Genomic DNA, 16,985 nt, shown 5'->3' on the forward strand with positions numbered 1-16,985 from the left:
AAAGAAGAGTCATGTTGATTTAATAATGATCACAGAAAGGACTATTTCGGAATGCTAGAACTAAAACAACTCAGACATCATTTAAAGAGTTATCATTTTACATCAAGAATACTAAGAAATGCCAATACTGTATCACATTTGGCTAGCTCTATTTGATTTGTGACCAATCATGCCATAAACAATATTGCTTGATTGCCTATTGATACTCCAATATACTTTCTACATCTAAAATACTAAGCTTTCCTTGGGAAAGGAAAGCCTTTGCTGATGGAAAATCATTTTGACAGAAACTAAAATAATCAACTATCTCTAACAAAATAATTTATGTTTAACTATCTATGCTATAGATTCTCATTTTAGAATAATATAAGTTTTAAACATCATGTGTGACAGTCTACTATATGTATATAATTTGAGTATTCAACTCTACTTTCATTTTTAAGCCATTTTTTCCACCTAAGGACAGTAGCATATCACAAATAAGCACATTTAAAGCTAAATATACATATTATGTTCTTGGTCAATCTGCACAAAAAAGGTGATATTTAAGTTGGACTATGAAAGGTAAGATTTAGAAATGGAGAAATAGTGTGTAACCTTTCGGCCAATAGGTAAAGCATGAACAAGGGCATGGGGCTACAGGAAAGTAGGGGATTTATGGGTAAAAACAAGTATTAACTTTTACTAAGACATACGGCATATGAATAAGAAAAGACATTTGGAAAGGTAAAGGCCATATGATGAAGAAGCATGAATAGTAAGTGTATGAATTCAAACTGACTTGTTTCTAACACTGGACATTATTATTATACCTAGGGTTTTTTTTTTTTTTCTTTAAAGATTTTATTTGAGAGAGAGAGTGCATGAGTATGGGGGAGGGACAGAGAAAGAGGGTGAAGAAGACTCCCGGTTGAGCAGGGAGCCTGATGTGGGACTCGACCCCAGGACCCTGGGATCATGAACTGAGCCAAAGGCAGACGCTTAACCGAATGAAGTACCCAGGAGCCCTATATCTAGGTTTTAATAAAGATTACAGTGATGGTAATTTTTTTCTAAAAAGATTCAAGTGTGAGCGAGGAAAAAGGGATATGGAGTGATCTTTTTTTTTTCCCAAGTGAAACGTGTCATTTGCTCACTGACTTTAGACTGAAAGTCATGAAACAAGTAGGATTTCCTTAACTAAAATTCACTGAATAAGAACTATGTTTTAATATGCATTTCATAAAATGGGTTATTTACATACACTAAACAATGAATTCTGTGAAGGTCTGATGCTATCTTTTTAACCTCCATGCCCTGTCAAAGCTTAGTAGCAGTAATGTGCGCATAGTAAGAACTCAAAAAGGATATGCTGGATAATTTCAAGGAAAGCAAATGTGTTGAAATTCATATGCCTAGTGGAAAAAATTCATATACATATCTGGAAAAAGGCAGAATCCACGGTTAAAAAGCTAAAATGAATATAAAGTTAGAAGGGAAAAAAATCAAATTTAAATAAAATATTGAAAGCTGAAGAAGTAGAAGTGATTTGAATGCTGGCCATTTTGCTCTATTTTCTCTCTAAAATTATCTCTTTTTTCCTTAAGTGATTTAGTCACCTAGGTAAATAACGTTAAATAAACATGTAGCTAGCAAGATCCAAGAGAAGATGGCTGAAGCCATGAATCCGACTGGAGGGAGCACAAGAATTTAAGGAGTTTGACAACAGCTTTAATGGCTGTTATGTCCCTTCTAATTCTTAAAATTCTAGGATTCTGAATCTGCTCATATCCTGAAACTTAATAATTAAGTCAACTGAGTTTTGTTTTTTTCATTTTTGCCATTGCAATGGAGGTTTTTGTTCAAGTTTTACAAATAAAATAATACAATAGGGATCTGCTTCAAAATAACCCCGTGTATACATGGATTGTCAAAATAAGTGGGTGGCATTATATATGAAAAAGATTAGCCATATGCTGATAAGCGATGAGTGATGGGTAAGTGGGAATTGTCATAGTATACTCTCTATTGATATATTATACTCTCTATTGATATATTTGCAAATTCTCATTTAAAAGCATTTTTTACATTAATTAAAATAAAATTTAAAAAAAGTTCCTTCTGAAAAAAAAAAGTTCCTCCTGTAAGATACACAGTTTATTATAAGACTATACACATGGGCTCCTGTTTTTTTGAAAAAAAGCTCTTGATAGGTCATCAAATTTGTAAAACTATGGGGCGCCTGGGTGACTCAGTCAGTTAAGCATCTGCCTTCGGCTCAGGTCATGATCCTGGGGTCCTGGGATCGAGTCCCACATCGGGCTCCCTGCCCTGCTGGGAGCCTGCTTCTCCCCCTCCCACTCCCCCTGCTTGTGTTCCTTCTCTCACTGTCTCTCTCTCTCTGTCAAATAAATAAAAATAATAATAATAATAATAAGTCTTAAAAAAAATTTTAAAAAATTAAGAGATTTTTACTCTATATTTTTTGAAGGAATATGGAATGAAAAAAATTATTTGTAGCTGCAAACAACAGTAATGATATATTGACCACATATTCTAATTACAGGGCCAGATTTGAAACAGTGAAAACACTGCAGGTGCTGGGATCAGACAACCTGTGTTAAAATGGCTCTGACATTAGCTTGGGTAATGACACTGAGTAACCTGAGTAACCACTTAACATCTTTGTGACATGGTATCCTCTTCTATCAAAAGGAGAATAATAATCCTCATAGGGATGTGAAAATTAAATAAAATAATACATGTACTTAGCAGAGTGCCTGTTATATAGTTAGTGCTCCATCAACATTAATTTTTTCATTGTAGTGGAGTAAGAAAAATAACAGCTATTAAGAGGATAGACTAGAAAGCTGGAATGCATGAGTTTTTATGAGGTATGACCTTGGGCTGGTTACTCTCTGTGTATAAGCTGCCATATCTATAATAAAGAATAAAAAAGGAGAGCAAGACTCCTAAAGGATTCCTGAGGACCAAGTATATTTACAGTGCCTGGCACATAGCAAGCACTCAAGAAATGCTAGTAATTATTATGCATACTTAAAAAGGGACTCTTTGCTTGGTGAAAAGTGATATGAAATCTCAATCTCCTCCCTTCTCATAAAGCCAGCATTTCCATTTACATGGTATACCATACCAAATACTATTATAATCATGTCACAGAATAATGTGACATTGTTTTGGAGCCTAAATCTAAGACGACATCTTTGATCTTCTCTGTCATCTCTTAACAAATGAATTCCCAATACCATTAGATTATTAAAAACAATAAAGTGATGGCAATATACCAGTTAGACCTGCTATAAGGTTTTGAGGAAAAGAATAAAGCTAGAACATGAACAACACTTTTTAAAATACTCTTTTAATGTAACCATGAGTTAAAAAATGGTCTATTTTACTTCACATGCCCCAGGTATGGACGCTTCTTAAACCCTGTATACCACCACAAGCAAACTCAGTGATGCTTGATGACTACCCTCCCTAAGATGGTATCCCTTCTTTAAAGAAGACCTGTCATTACCTCTTGATAAACTAGGTTGAAGGATAAATGCTAACTACAATAATATTTGATAGCTCTATGGTTGAAAAGTTTGGAAATCCAAACATCAACACTTACAGTATGCACTTGTGGTGGTCGGTGATGCACTGTGAGCTGAGGTCCTGTTGATCCCAGGGTTAGTCCATTGTTTACAACATATGTAGTTGCTTGAGGCACTCGAACTGTGACACCTACAAAAGAAAATTAAGACATAAAACTAGAATTCTAGGGACACCTCAAGGGGCTCAGTCAGTTAAGCGTCTGACTCTTGATTTTGGCTCAGGTCATGGTCTCAGGGTTGTGAGATCAAGCCCTCCATCAGGCTCTGTGCTGAGCATGGAGCCTGCTTAAGTTTCTCTTTCTCCCTCTGCCCTTCCCCCCATCTCTCTCCCTCTCTAAAAAACCCAACCAAACAAACAAAAACCCTAGATTTCTAGTCTAAATTTGGTAGAACACAGATTAAACACTTGAAGCCAGCAAAGTGATGTTTTTAAAATTTGGAAGGAAAAACATTTCTAACCTTGAAGTCTACAATCAACCAAATAATAAGCATGAGGAGGAAGAAATGTTCCTGTATGCAAGCAACCAAAAAAAATCTATCTCTATAAACCCTTTCTCAAGTAGCCTTTGGAGGATGTGTGCCACCAATTATGAGAGTGAAAATCAAGAAAGAGGAAAACATGAGATGCAAGAAACAGTGGAGATCCAGCACATAAGAGAAATAAATGGAATCCCTACCAGGAGGACTATAAGCAAAAACCCTAGAACAGTAGAACACAGTGGTACACCACATGTAGAAGTCAAACAGGCCAGAATGGAGTGGTGTAACTCTAAAGGTAGACAAATTGAAGCTGTCCTCAAAAATACCTCTGCTTGGGGCACCCTGGGTGGCTCAGCCGGTTAAGCATCTGCCTTCAGCTCAGGTCATGATCCCAGGGTCCTGGGATCAAGTCCCATGTCGGGCTCCCTGCTCACTGGGGAGCCTGCTTCTCCCTCTCCTCCACACTCGTGTACTCTCTCTCGCTATCTCTGTCTCTCTCTCAAATAAATAAATAAAAATCTTAAAAAAAAAAAAAAAACCTCAGCTGTCTCATCTTTTCAACTAGAACAGAAATCTCAACTATAAGTTATCCTTGGTTCATGTTAATGAGGTTCCTCACTTTCTCTCCATGCCGTGAACAGCTGAGGATACTCAATTCACTGAAGAGAAAACTATTCTGACATATGTTAGGGTAACAGAAACAGACAATTTTAAATCAACTACTGCCCGGACCATATTACTGCCATATATTCAGTTCCTGGCCCATACTATAGTTCTGCCAGGTACCCTGACTATAGTGAGCCCAGTTTCCCAGAACTAAGTTCATGACCCTACTGACTGATTTCCAAGAAAACGCTCTTGTAAACTTGAGAAAAACTGAAGCCAGATTGTGAACCAGAGACTCTGCTTAGTTTATTTTCTCCTCAAAATCATCACCTAATAATGGCAGTTTCTTTAAACAGCTAGATTTGCCCTTGCTATTAAATTTTGCAAAACTAAATATTTTTGGTGATATTTATTTGGTGGCAAAATCATACACAAAAGCAGAAAGTGAAGATGGTGGCTACCTCTGATGAAAAGGGTGTGTGTGTGTAGAAACAATAGATTTCCTTTAACATATTCCTGTCTTCTATTTCTCAGCCATCTTCCACACCCTTAAGACTCTCTCTCATTGGAGGCTATCCTTAACCATCATTTCCATTATCTGGGTTATGCCACAATTAATCATTCCCACTTTAATTAGGTAAGGTATCTCTTAAGAGAGTGCAGACCACTATCAAATTGAGCATTGTGATAATACTGGCCATAAATAAAATTAAATTGAAGACAACACACGGAGCACAAATCATTTGATACACATGTCCAATTTTTCTGGTTAACTCTCCTAAGGGAAGAAGAAAAATTGTCAATAGTTTTAATATAATAAGCATTTTTTTTTTTTTTGCTAAATCTAATGTCAGTATAAGCCCACTAAATGCTAAAGAACTACACGTAACTTTGAGGTCATACACAAGAAAAGAGTCTTACTATTTTGAGGATTGACCTGCCGAACAGCAGGAGCCTGCATAACAGTTCCTCGCAGGGGAGCCTGAGCTGGTGGTGCTGGGAGAGTTGTATAGACCACCTGGTGGTTTGCAGGAGCTCTCGGTACAGGGAGTCTTGTGGTCACCTGAGTTACTGGACGATGTGTTACATTCACTGTGGTTGGAGCTAATGAAAAGCAGAAAAACATTAAAATGCAGTTAAGTAAACAGTTATTAATGGTGATTAATTTTGCACAAAATCTAACTATAATAAAGAGAGAAATACAGACAACAGTTTCCTTTTGTAATCTTGACAGAGAAGAGTGTTATGGCCAACCAAAATTAATAGTAACTATTATTACAATCCAAACTTCAGAAGGAAAGAGCACCTCAACCATGTAAAATGACCTCCCCACTCTTCAGTTTGACTTGATGATAAGCATGTAAAGATAAAGACCTGAGAGTATGATCTTAAGGGAGTGACTTAAAAGAGCAAATTTTCACTTCTCAATGTTTAATTATTCTTAGTAGAGTGGGATTTGGGGCCCTGAAGGTCTTCTACTAATGGCATAAATCCAGGAGTAACTGTATTCCCACAGTTCAAGAAATTATCTTTAATTTTCTATCTGGCTGGCTATTGTAACAGACATTTTCTTTAGGTGAACCAAACCATCTCTTAATTCAAAACAATAAAACATCAATTAAAATAAAGAATTCTTCCTTCTCTACTCCAGCATTCCTCCTAATTTATGTTCCAGAGAACATTCATGCGTTGAGTGATGTTAACATGTATTTATCAAAAAAGTCCTAACTGTTCACTGGCAGCATGGAACTACAATAATTATTTTAGGAATTAATAACTCTCTGAATTATCATCACATTTTACAAATAACCACATATTAACTATATAATAAAAGATAATAAAAAGTCTACTTTCATACAGAAAAATGGCTTCCATAATAAAACAAATTTGGAGGTAAACACTGGATATGAGACATCTGATAAAAAGGTTTCTTTACTAATGACTTATTTACTAATGTCTTTACTTAACTTAGTCTTTACATATCTGAACTTTCAATGTGAGAAAGGGGAAGAAAGTACACAAGGAGGAATACTTACCTCTTCAACTCCTTATTACCCATTTCATTATCTATTATGCACATGGTTTGCATAATGATATTTCCTTCTAAATTATATAAATTGGCGACTTGAAACTTTGATTTCACTAGATACAATTCCATGTGAATTCAATGTTTTCCTTAATGAGAAAAGTCCATATATAATTTTGCAGATAAATCTCTAATGATGGGCTATTTTATTTAAAAAAAAAAAAAAAAAAGACAGGGGCACCTGGGTGACTCAGTCAGTTAACTGACTGCCTTCAGTTCAGGTCATGATCCCAGGGCCTTAGGATCAAGCTCCACATCAGGTTCCCTGCTCAGCAGGGGGCCTGCTTCTCACTCTCCCTCTGCAGCTTCCCCTGACTGTGCTCTCCTGCTCTGTCAAATAAATAAATAAATTAATTAATAATAAATAAATAAATAAATAAATAAAAAAGTACAAACTGCCTTAGGGCTCCTGGGTAGCTCAGTCAGTTGAGCGTCTGACTCTTGATTCTGGCTCAGGTCATGATTCAGGGTTGTGAGATTGAGCCCCATGTCAGGCTCCACACTCCACAGTCTGCTTGAGATTCTATCCCCCACCCTCTACACTCTTCTCCCCACTTGCATGTTCTCTAATACATAAATAAATAAATAAATAAATAAAATCTTAAAAAAAAAAAAAAGACAAACTGTCTTGGTTCGCTTCCCAACAGTTTAGGAGATCTAGGCTACATCTTGAAAATATATAGGATTTATAACTTCTTGAGAGGCAGTGTGTAAAATATTATCTCCAAATGGTGGTGTTAGGCCAGTTAAAACTAGTTCACATTATGAATCATTTAAAATTTTTTTCTTCATCAGTCAGTTATTACTTTGTGGTCATAATCAGAATGAATCATTATAGCCATCCCCTCAAAAGAAACTATATTCATTCTGCTGCTTATAGTGGCAGATGACAAAAACATGTGATTTTTCTTCCTTATAACCACTCTGTATCAGTCAGTGGTGCTACTTAAGATGGTCAGCAAATCTAAGTTACACTACATTCAAAAAGATGCACTGTCCTCAAAATGACAGAGAATTACCCTTAATTTTCTATCTAATCTTTCCACTTACTTCCATAGTCCTATTTCACTGTAAGCAAAACTAAAAGCTTCAACTCAGTGATTCGGCAAGTTTACCTGTAGGTAGTAAATGTATGGTTGTCTGAGATGGTCCACTTGTTGGCACCCCAGATGGCTGAAGAGGTGGTGCAGGCTGGATGGGTTGCAATGGTCGAGACACAGGCTGAGAAGAACCCATGGTTGACACAGGAGTATGGTTTAGCTTTTTAGGGTCTATTAATTAAAAGTGAGACATGGTGATTACTGACAGACAAAAATTAGAAAAACAGGTTTTTCTTTTATTTGTGAATTTTACATGTGCTTACCACTTAGTCACATTTACCACTAAGAGAACAATTTATTTCTATTTTAATTATGTGTACATTTACCAGGTTAAAACATCACATCATGGCCTTAAAATAATTCACTGTTGATTCTACCACATACTCTAATTCACATTTATAGAAATATAATTGTACATTGTTTTTCATGAAAGAATCCTATTACTGAACTCAATTACAATATCCTGTCAATCAGAATAATTTCATTTCCTATATTCATACATATCTATGTATCTATTATCTATAGCCAGGACATTTTCCTAAGCAAACACCTATAAATTGATGAGTTTTTTTTATCAGTGATCTTGAACTCCGATTACTGCTGTTTAGGTTCTTTTGTTTGATAATATAGATGGTTGCTTATTTACACTATCCAGTCATTAAAATAAGATACACATAGAGTGTCTAATCTCAAAAAAGATATAGGACAGCCTATGGAATAAATGTTTGCATCTCAGACGAAGCCCTTAAAAAGAGTTAACCACTATATGGCATAACATAAAAACTCTTATTCTAAAATAGATAAAATAGATACAGACACATCAAGCATAATGTTGTAGAGATCTGTCTTCACTGATTACTACACTGGATTAAAAGGAAAAAATGTTATCAACACATTCCTTGGTACTGGTACAATTACTTATAAGTACCTTGTGAACCTCCACTCTCTTCATCATCCATTGTGAGATCAATGACACCACCTGAATCACTGCCTGTGACTTTTCCACTCTGAAAAACAAAACTTCTGCATTTTGCAAAGGAAACTAGCAGACATAAAGGAAAAATGAAATAATACTAAGGGGCAACAAGGATAATGAGTAGGCTGGTTCATCTGGACCACTAAATGGCATTCCTTGAAAAAACAGAGTTTGTCAGACAAATGACCCCGAATACTCATGAGCTATACATCTGTCATACAGAAAATAATTTTGAAAGACTTTTGCAAGAATTTCTAAAAGTTTTTCTTTTTAATTTGTCCATTGCATAGGGCTATTAAAGTGATTAGGTGCTTGATTCAACACAAACACCATTTTCCAGCATTTAAAATGTTGACCAATACTACACTAAATTATCAATATTAATTCACCAAAACACCAAAGGCAACTTCAAAGCTAGAATTAAGTTATATAAAATAATCTATGTTTTCCCCCTAAAAAAAGGTATGCTATGGTAAGATATGGTGTGCTACACCATACCTCACTGACATCCAACCTGACCTAAGTCAACCTATTGTCCCCAATCATTAGAAATGTAATTTTAAAAAAAATTTTAACTACATAATAGCAACAACAGTACAATACAGACCTAAAGAACCAGTATCTTTAAGTCAAAAAGACTGAGGGCATCTTTTAGTTCCAGCTCATATTAACAATGTGAATTTATGTTAAAAGATAAGATCCTCAATTTCCAAACTCCAGATATGGGGTCTGTAATGAGGATCAAACCAAATATACAGACAAAAAGCTTAACACCAGGCATAACATGTGCTGTGTAATAAATACTAATCATAATTACTTTATAACATACTGAGATCAGCTCCAAATGATTAAGGTTTTCAACTGCAAAATTCAGACTTTACATAATTGAAGAAAATAATTCATTGACATTGAAAAATTCAGGCCCAATCCAAAAATAATGATGTAATTCTAAATCTTACAATTATAAATCTTTCTATGATGACGACTTAATACAAAATGATTTGTTAACTAACACAACAATCTAAAATCTAAAATCTAAAAGTTAACAAATTCTTAAAGAATGTAACAGAATCTACTTGCTGCAATGTATTTATAAGGTCCAATTCTCAAAATTTACTAAATTTTAAATTTATCAAAAATTATTACACAAACATGCAGAACCCCAGTAAAGTAGAACCCAACTAAGGACAAAAGACAGTCAAAAGAAAATTACTCCAAGTGGAACCAGATGTTGAATTCAGCAAAGACTTTGAGCATCCTTTAAGTATATATTCAGAGAAATAAAGGAAAATATAATATTAATGAATGTACAAGAAATCTCAAAAGTAGAAACTGGAAAACAAAAATAGAAATTCTAGGTCTGAAAAGTATGATTACTAAATTAGAATAATTTTCATTGTATTAAAAACTATTGGATGGAAATCCATTATCATGTGGACTGTAATTAGAATTTTACTTTGAAACAAAGAAGAAATCTTACCTGTGATGTGCTATCAGCTGCTTTCTTATTAACAGAAGCATCTATTGTTTTGTTTGTCTGGTTTTCTGAGGAGTCAAAAAAAAAAAAGGCCATTTTTAAAAACACCTACACAATGTGAAAGGTTTGGTTATCTTATATACAACAATTAATGTAATTATCTCCAATTGTTTTTTTTTCTCTTAACATGTCACATATGTAAATGAACTCTCTCATAGACGATTGCTACAGTAATTTTCAGAAGGGCAAATTCACAATAGACAGAAAAAAATTTCACATACTCTCATTGTCCAGAATATTTAACTCTATCCTAAAAAATATCTTCAGACAAGTAATATAGGATGTGTATAACTTAAATGTCCTAACATAAGTAAATGGTTAAAACATAATTATTCCATACTATATGCCTTTGGAGAAAAACATGAAATGACATGGCAAAAATATAATAAATTCATTAGCAAACTACACAGTGATTCTGAGAAAATATATATGCATAATCTCAGTAGTTCAATCACAGATGATATTTTAATGCATTTTTCAACTAATTTGTATTGAGTCTGTGATAAACACGCATACCCACACACGAATGTTACTTCCAGAACAGCAAAGAAATCAAGTATGTTTTTCTGCCTCAACTTCTAAAGAGAAGGTATTAAATTTTAGCAAATGTCTTTAGCATCTACTGAGGTGATTATGCAACTTTTTCTCTTTGGTAATGTGGTGAATTTCCAATGTTGAAACATCCTATCCTTGCTTCCTGTAGATAGTAACATTCGTGGTCAAAATATGGCATTTCTTTCATTTCAAATCTTCAGAACACAGATAGAGTAAATCATTCATGCTAAAAAGAAAAGAAACAGAGGTAGAACTATGTATTTCATTATATATAAAACACACATACACACAAACTCCTGTACATCAAAAAAATATGGATAAACATCTACCTATTAAAAGAGGTTTTTTTCGAGGCTAGAGAAGTAACAAGGAGACCCTTGTAATCTCTACCTTTCTGAATTACCTTAGTTTTCTTGTAGAAAGAATATGTTATATATTCTTTACTTTTAAAAAATATCTTAAAATTACTTCATTTAAAATGAATCAACATCTGTTCTGGACTGTGAAACTCCTGAAATAGTAGTTAATAAAAACAAATTTCGGGGAGGAGCATGATGGTGGAAGAGTAGGAGACCTAAATTTTGTCTGGTCATAGGAATTCACCTAGATAGTTATCAAACCATTCAGAACATCTACAACCTCAACAGGAGCTTGAAGAAAAGAACAGTAGCAATTCTTTTTTTTAAAGATTTTATTCATTTGAGAGAGAGAGAATGAGAGAGAAAGCACATGAGAGGCGGAAGGGTCAGAGGGAGAAGCAGGCTTCCCGTCGAGCAGGGAGCCCAATGCAGGACTCGATCCCAGGACCTTAGGATCATGCTGTGAGCTGAAGGCAGACGCCTAACAAATGAGCCACAGAGGCGCCCCATAAAATCTTTTTAAATTTTCATCTTTACAGTTATATTCCATCCCTTCATCGTATTTACTCTTATTTTTCTCTCTATATATGTTTTTCTTTCGCTAAAATGTTGGGAGGCAATTTCTTCTAACAGACCAAAATACACTCAAAATCTAGTGTGTGGCTCTGTTCTATTCACCAGCCTGATCATATTCTTTTTTTTCCCCCATTCTTTTCCCTCCCATTTCAGGTCTCTTCTGATTTGTTTAGTGTATATTTTTCTGGGGTTGTTGTTACCCTTTTAGCATTTTGTTCTCTCCTTCATCTATTCTCCCCTGGACAAAATGACAAGACGGAAAAAAATCACCTCAAAAAAAACGACAAGGGGCAGCACCGACAGCCAGGGACCTAATCAATACAGAAATTAGTAAGATATCGGAACTAGAGTTCAGAATGACAATTATAAAGATACTAGCTGGCATGAAAAAAAGCATAGAAGATACTAGAGAATCCCTTTCTGGAGAAATAAAAGAACTAAAATCTAACCAAGTCGAAATCAAAAAGGCTATTAATGAGGTGCAATCAAAAATGGAGGCTCTAACTGCTGGATAAATGAGGCAGAAGAGAGAATTAGTGATACAGAAGACCAAATGATGGAGAATAAAGAACCTAAAAAAAAGAGATAAATAACCATGGGATTCTGAGGGAAGAATTCGAGAGATAAGTGATACCATAAAGTGAAACAACATTAGAATAACTGGGATCCCAGAAGAAGAAAGAGAGGGGCAGAAGGTATATAGGAGCAAATTATAGCAGAGAACTTCCCTAATTTGGGGAAGGAAACAGGCATCAAAATCCAAGAGGCACAGAGAATCCCCTCAAAATCAGTAAAAATAGGTCAACACCATGACATCTAATAGTAAAACTCACAAGTCTCAGAGACGTGAAAATCCTGAAAGCAGCCCGGGACAAGAGGTCTGTAAAGTACAACTGTAGAAACATTAGATTGGCAGCAGACCTATCCATCCACAGAGATCTGGCAGGCCAGAAAGGACTGGTATGATATATTCAGGGCACTCAACGAGAAAAATATGCAGCCAAGAATACTATATCCAGTGAGGCTGTCATTGAAAATAGAAGGGGAGATAAAAAGCTTCCAGGACAAAAACTAAAAGAACGTGCAAACACCAAACCAGCCCTAGAAGAAATATTGAACGGGGTCCTCTAAGCAGAGAGCCTAAAAGTAACATAGACCAGAAAGGAACACAGACAATATACAGTAACAGTCACCTTACACTCAATACAATGGCACTAAATTCATATCTTTCAATAGTTACCCTGAATGTAAATGGGCTAAATGCCCCAATCAAAAGACACAGGCTATCAGACTGGATTAAAAAAACAAGACCCAATGATATGCTGTCTGCAAGACTCATTTTAGACCCAAACACACCTCCAGATTTAAAGTGAGGGGGTGGAAACCATTTATCATGCTAATGGACATCAAAAGAGAGCTGGGGTGGCAATCCTTATAACAGACAAATTACATTTTAAAACAAAGACTATAATAAGAGATAAGGAAGGACACTACATCATACTTAAAGTGTCTATCCAACAAGAAGATCTAACAATGGTAAATATTTATGCCCTGAACAGCCAATTATATAAGCCAGTTAATAACAAAATCAAAGAAACACATTGACAATAATACAATAATAGTAGAAGACTTTAACATCCACCCCTCACTGAAATGGAGAGATCATCTAAGCAAAAGATGAACAAGAAAATTAAGGCATTAAATGACACGATGGACCAGATGGACTTCACAGATATATTCAGAACATTTTATCCCAAAGCAACAGAATACACATTCTTCTCTAGTGTACATGGAACATTCTCCAGAAAAGATCACACCCTGGGTCAGAAATCAGGTCTCAACCGGTACCAAAAGATTGGAATCATTCCCTGCATATTTGCGGACCACAATGCTTTGATCCTAGAACTCAATCAGAAGAGGAAAGTTGGAAAGAACTCAAATACACGAAGGCTAAAGAGCATCCTAGTAAAGAATGAATGGGTCAACCAGGAAATTAAAGAAGACATTAAAAAATTCATGGAAACAAATGAAAATGAAAACACAACTGTTCAAAAGTCTTTGGAATGCAGCAAAGGCGGTCCTAAAAGGAAAGTATCTGGCAATACAAGCCTTTCTCAAGAAACAAGAAAGGTCTCAAATACACAACCTAACCCTATACCTAAAGGAGCTGGAGGAAGAACAGCAAATAAAGCCTAAACCCAGCAGGAGAAGAGAAATAATAAAAATCAGAGCAGAAATCAATGAAATAGAAACCAAAAGAACAGTAGAACAGATCAACGAAACTAGGAGCTGTTTCTTTGACAGAATTAGTAAGACTGATAAACCCCTGGCCAGACTTATCAAAAAGAAAAGACCCAAATAAATAAAATCATGAATGAAAGAGGAGAGATCATAACCAACACCAAAAAAATACAATTATAAGAACATATTATGAGCAACTATATGCCAGCAAATTAGATAATCTGGAAGAAATGGATGCATTCCTAGAGATGTATCAACCACCAGCACTGAACCAGGAAGAAATAGAAAACCTGAACAGACCCATAATCAGTAAGGAAATTGAAGCAGTAATCAAAAATCTCCCAAAAAACAAGAGCCCAGGGCCAGATGGCTTCCCAGGGGAATTCTACCAAACATTTAAAGAAGAATTAATACTTATTCCTCTGAAACTGTTCCAAAAAACAGAAATGGAAGGGAAACTTCCAAACTCATTTTATGAGACCAGCATTACCTTAAACTCAAAACCAGACAAAGACCCCATCAAAACGGAACTACAGACCAATATCCCTGATGAACATGGATGTCAAGAGTCTCTCCAAAATACTAGCGAACAGGACCCAACAGTACATTAAAAGGATTATTCACCATGACCAAGTGGGATTTATTCCTGGGCTGCAAGGTTGGTTCAACATCTGCAAATCAATGTAGTACAATACATTAATAAAAGAAAGGACAAGAACTATATGATCCTCTCAATAGATGCAGAAAAAGCATGTGACAAAGTACAGCATCCTTTTTTGATGAAAACTCTTCAGAGTATAGGGATAGAGGGTACATAACTCAGTATCATAAAAGCCATCTATGAAAAACCCACAGCGAACATCCTCAATGGGAAAAAACTGAGAGCTTTCTCCCTAAGGTCATGAACATGGCAGGGATGTCCACTATCACCACTGCTACTCAACATACTATTAGAAGTCCTAGCCTCAGCAATCAGACAACAAAAAGAAATAAAAGGCATCAGAATCAGAAAAGAAGTCAAACTCTCGCTCTTTGCAGATGACATGATACTGTATGTGGAAAACCCAAAAGACTCCACCCCAAAACTGCTAGAATTTATACAGGAAGTCAGTAAAGTGGCAGGATATAAAATCAATGCACAGAAATCAGTGGCATTCCTATACACCAACAACAAAACAGAAGAAAGGGAAATTAAGGAGTCGATCCCATTTACAACTGCATCCAAAACCGTAAGATACCTAGGAATAAATCTAACCAAAGAGGCAAAAGATCTGTATTCAGAAAACTATGAAAGAAACTGAGGAAGGCACAAAGAAATGGAAAAATGTTCCATGCTCATGGATTGGAAGAACAAATATTGTAAAAATGTCTATGCTACCCAGAGCAAGCTACACATTCAATGTTATCCCTATCAAAATACCATCAACTGTTTTCAAAGAAATGGAACAAATAGTCCTAAAATTTGTATGGAACCAGAAAAGACCCCGAATAGCCAGAGGAATGTTGAAAAAGAAAAGCAAAGCTGGGGGGGCATCACAATTCCGGACATCAAGCTCTATTACAAAGCTGTAATCCTCAGGACAGTATGGTACTGGGACAAAAACAGACACATAGATCAATGGAACAGAACAGAGAGCCCAGAAATGGACCCTCAACTCTATGGTCAACTAATCTTCTTCGACAAAGCAGGAAAGAATGTCCAACGGAAAAAAGATAGTCTCTTCAACAAATGGTGTTGGGAAAATTGGACAGCCACATGCAGAAGAATGAAACTGGACCATTTCCTTACACCACACACAAAAATAGACTCAAAATGGATGAAAGACCTAAATGTGAGACAGGAGTCCATCAAAATCCTAGAGGAGAACACAAGCAGCAACCTCTTCAACCTCAGCTGCAGTAACTTCTTCCTAGAAACATCGCCAAAGGCAAGGGAAGCAAGGGCAAAAATGAACTATTGGGACTTCATCAAGATAAAAAGCCTTTGCACAGCAAAGGAAACAATCAACAAAACCAAAAGACAACTGACAGAATGGGAGAAGATATTTGCAAATGACATATCAGATAAAGGACTAGTATCCAAAATCTATAAAGAGCTTATCAAATTCAACACCCAAAGAACAAATAATCCAATCCAGAAATAGGCAGAAGACATGAACAGACATTTCTGCAAAGATGACATACAAATGACCAACAGACACATGAAAAAGTGCTCAACATCGCTCAGCATCAGGGAAATCCAAATCATAACCTCAATGAGATACCACCTCACACCAGTCAGACTGGCTAAAATTCCCAAGTCAGGGAACGACAGATGTTGGTGAGGATGTGGAAAAAGGGGAACCCACCTACACTGTTGGTGGGAATGCAAGCTGGTGCAGCTACTCTGGAAAACAGTATGTAGGTTCCTCAAAAAGTTGAAAATAGAACTACCCTATACGACCCAGCAGTTGCACTACTGGGTATTTACCCCAAAGATACAAATGTAGGGATCCAAAGGGGCACCTGCACCCCAATGTTTATAGCAGCAATGTCCACAATAACCAAACTATGAAAAGCCTAGATGTCCATCAACAGATGAATGGGTAAAGATGATGTGTGTGGGGTGTGTGTGTGTGTGTGTGTGTGTGTGTGTGTGTGTGTGTATAAAACAGATTATGCAGCCATCAAAAAATGGAATCTTGCCATTTGAAAGGATGTGGATGGAACTAGAGGGTATTATGCTAAGCGAAATAAGTCAGAGAAAGATAATTATCATATGATCTCACTGATGTGTGGAATTTGAGAAACAAGACAGAGGATCATAGGGGAAGGGAGTGTAAAATGAAAAGACGAAACCAGAAAGGGAGACAAACCATAAGAGACTCTTAATC

The 16,985-nt window shown here is 35.9% G+C and overlaps 1 protein-coding gene across 3 annotated transcripts in view; it reads right to left on the reverse strand.

Annotated features, from left to right (window-relative positions):
- The window catches only part of ATF7IP (activating transcription factor 7 interacting protein), a 123,207-nt gene that overhangs the window by 4,619 nt on the left and 101,603 nt on the right, over window positions 1-16,985 (reverse strand). For all 3 annotated transcript variants that reach the window (XM_025879898.2, XM_025879897.2, XM_025879896.2), the window contains exons 10-14: window positions 10,325-10,389; window positions 8,797-8,875; window positions 7,884-8,039; window positions 5,604-5,786; window positions 3,614-3,726 (exon numbers count right to left, since the gene is read on the reverse strand). In XM_025879898.2, the coding sequence (XP_025735683.2) occupies window positions 3,614-3,726; window positions 5,604-5,786; window positions 7,884-8,039; window positions 8,797-8,875; window positions 10,325-10,389 (596 nt within the window). The remainder of the gene's footprint in view (window positions 1-3,613; window positions 3,727-5,603; window positions 5,787-7,883; window positions 8,040-8,796; window positions 8,876-10,324; window positions 10,390-16,985) is intronic.

The sequence above is a fragment of the Callorhinus ursinus genome, unplaced genomic scaffold (assembly GCF_003265705.2).
Source record: "Callorhinus ursinus isolate GAN/ISIS: 27379988/994484 unplaced genomic scaffold, GSC_fseal_2.0 scaffold27, whole genome shotgun sequence".
Classification (NCBI taxonomy): Eukaryota; Metazoa; Chordata; class Mammalia; order Carnivora; family Otariidae; genus Callorhinus; species Callorhinus ursinus.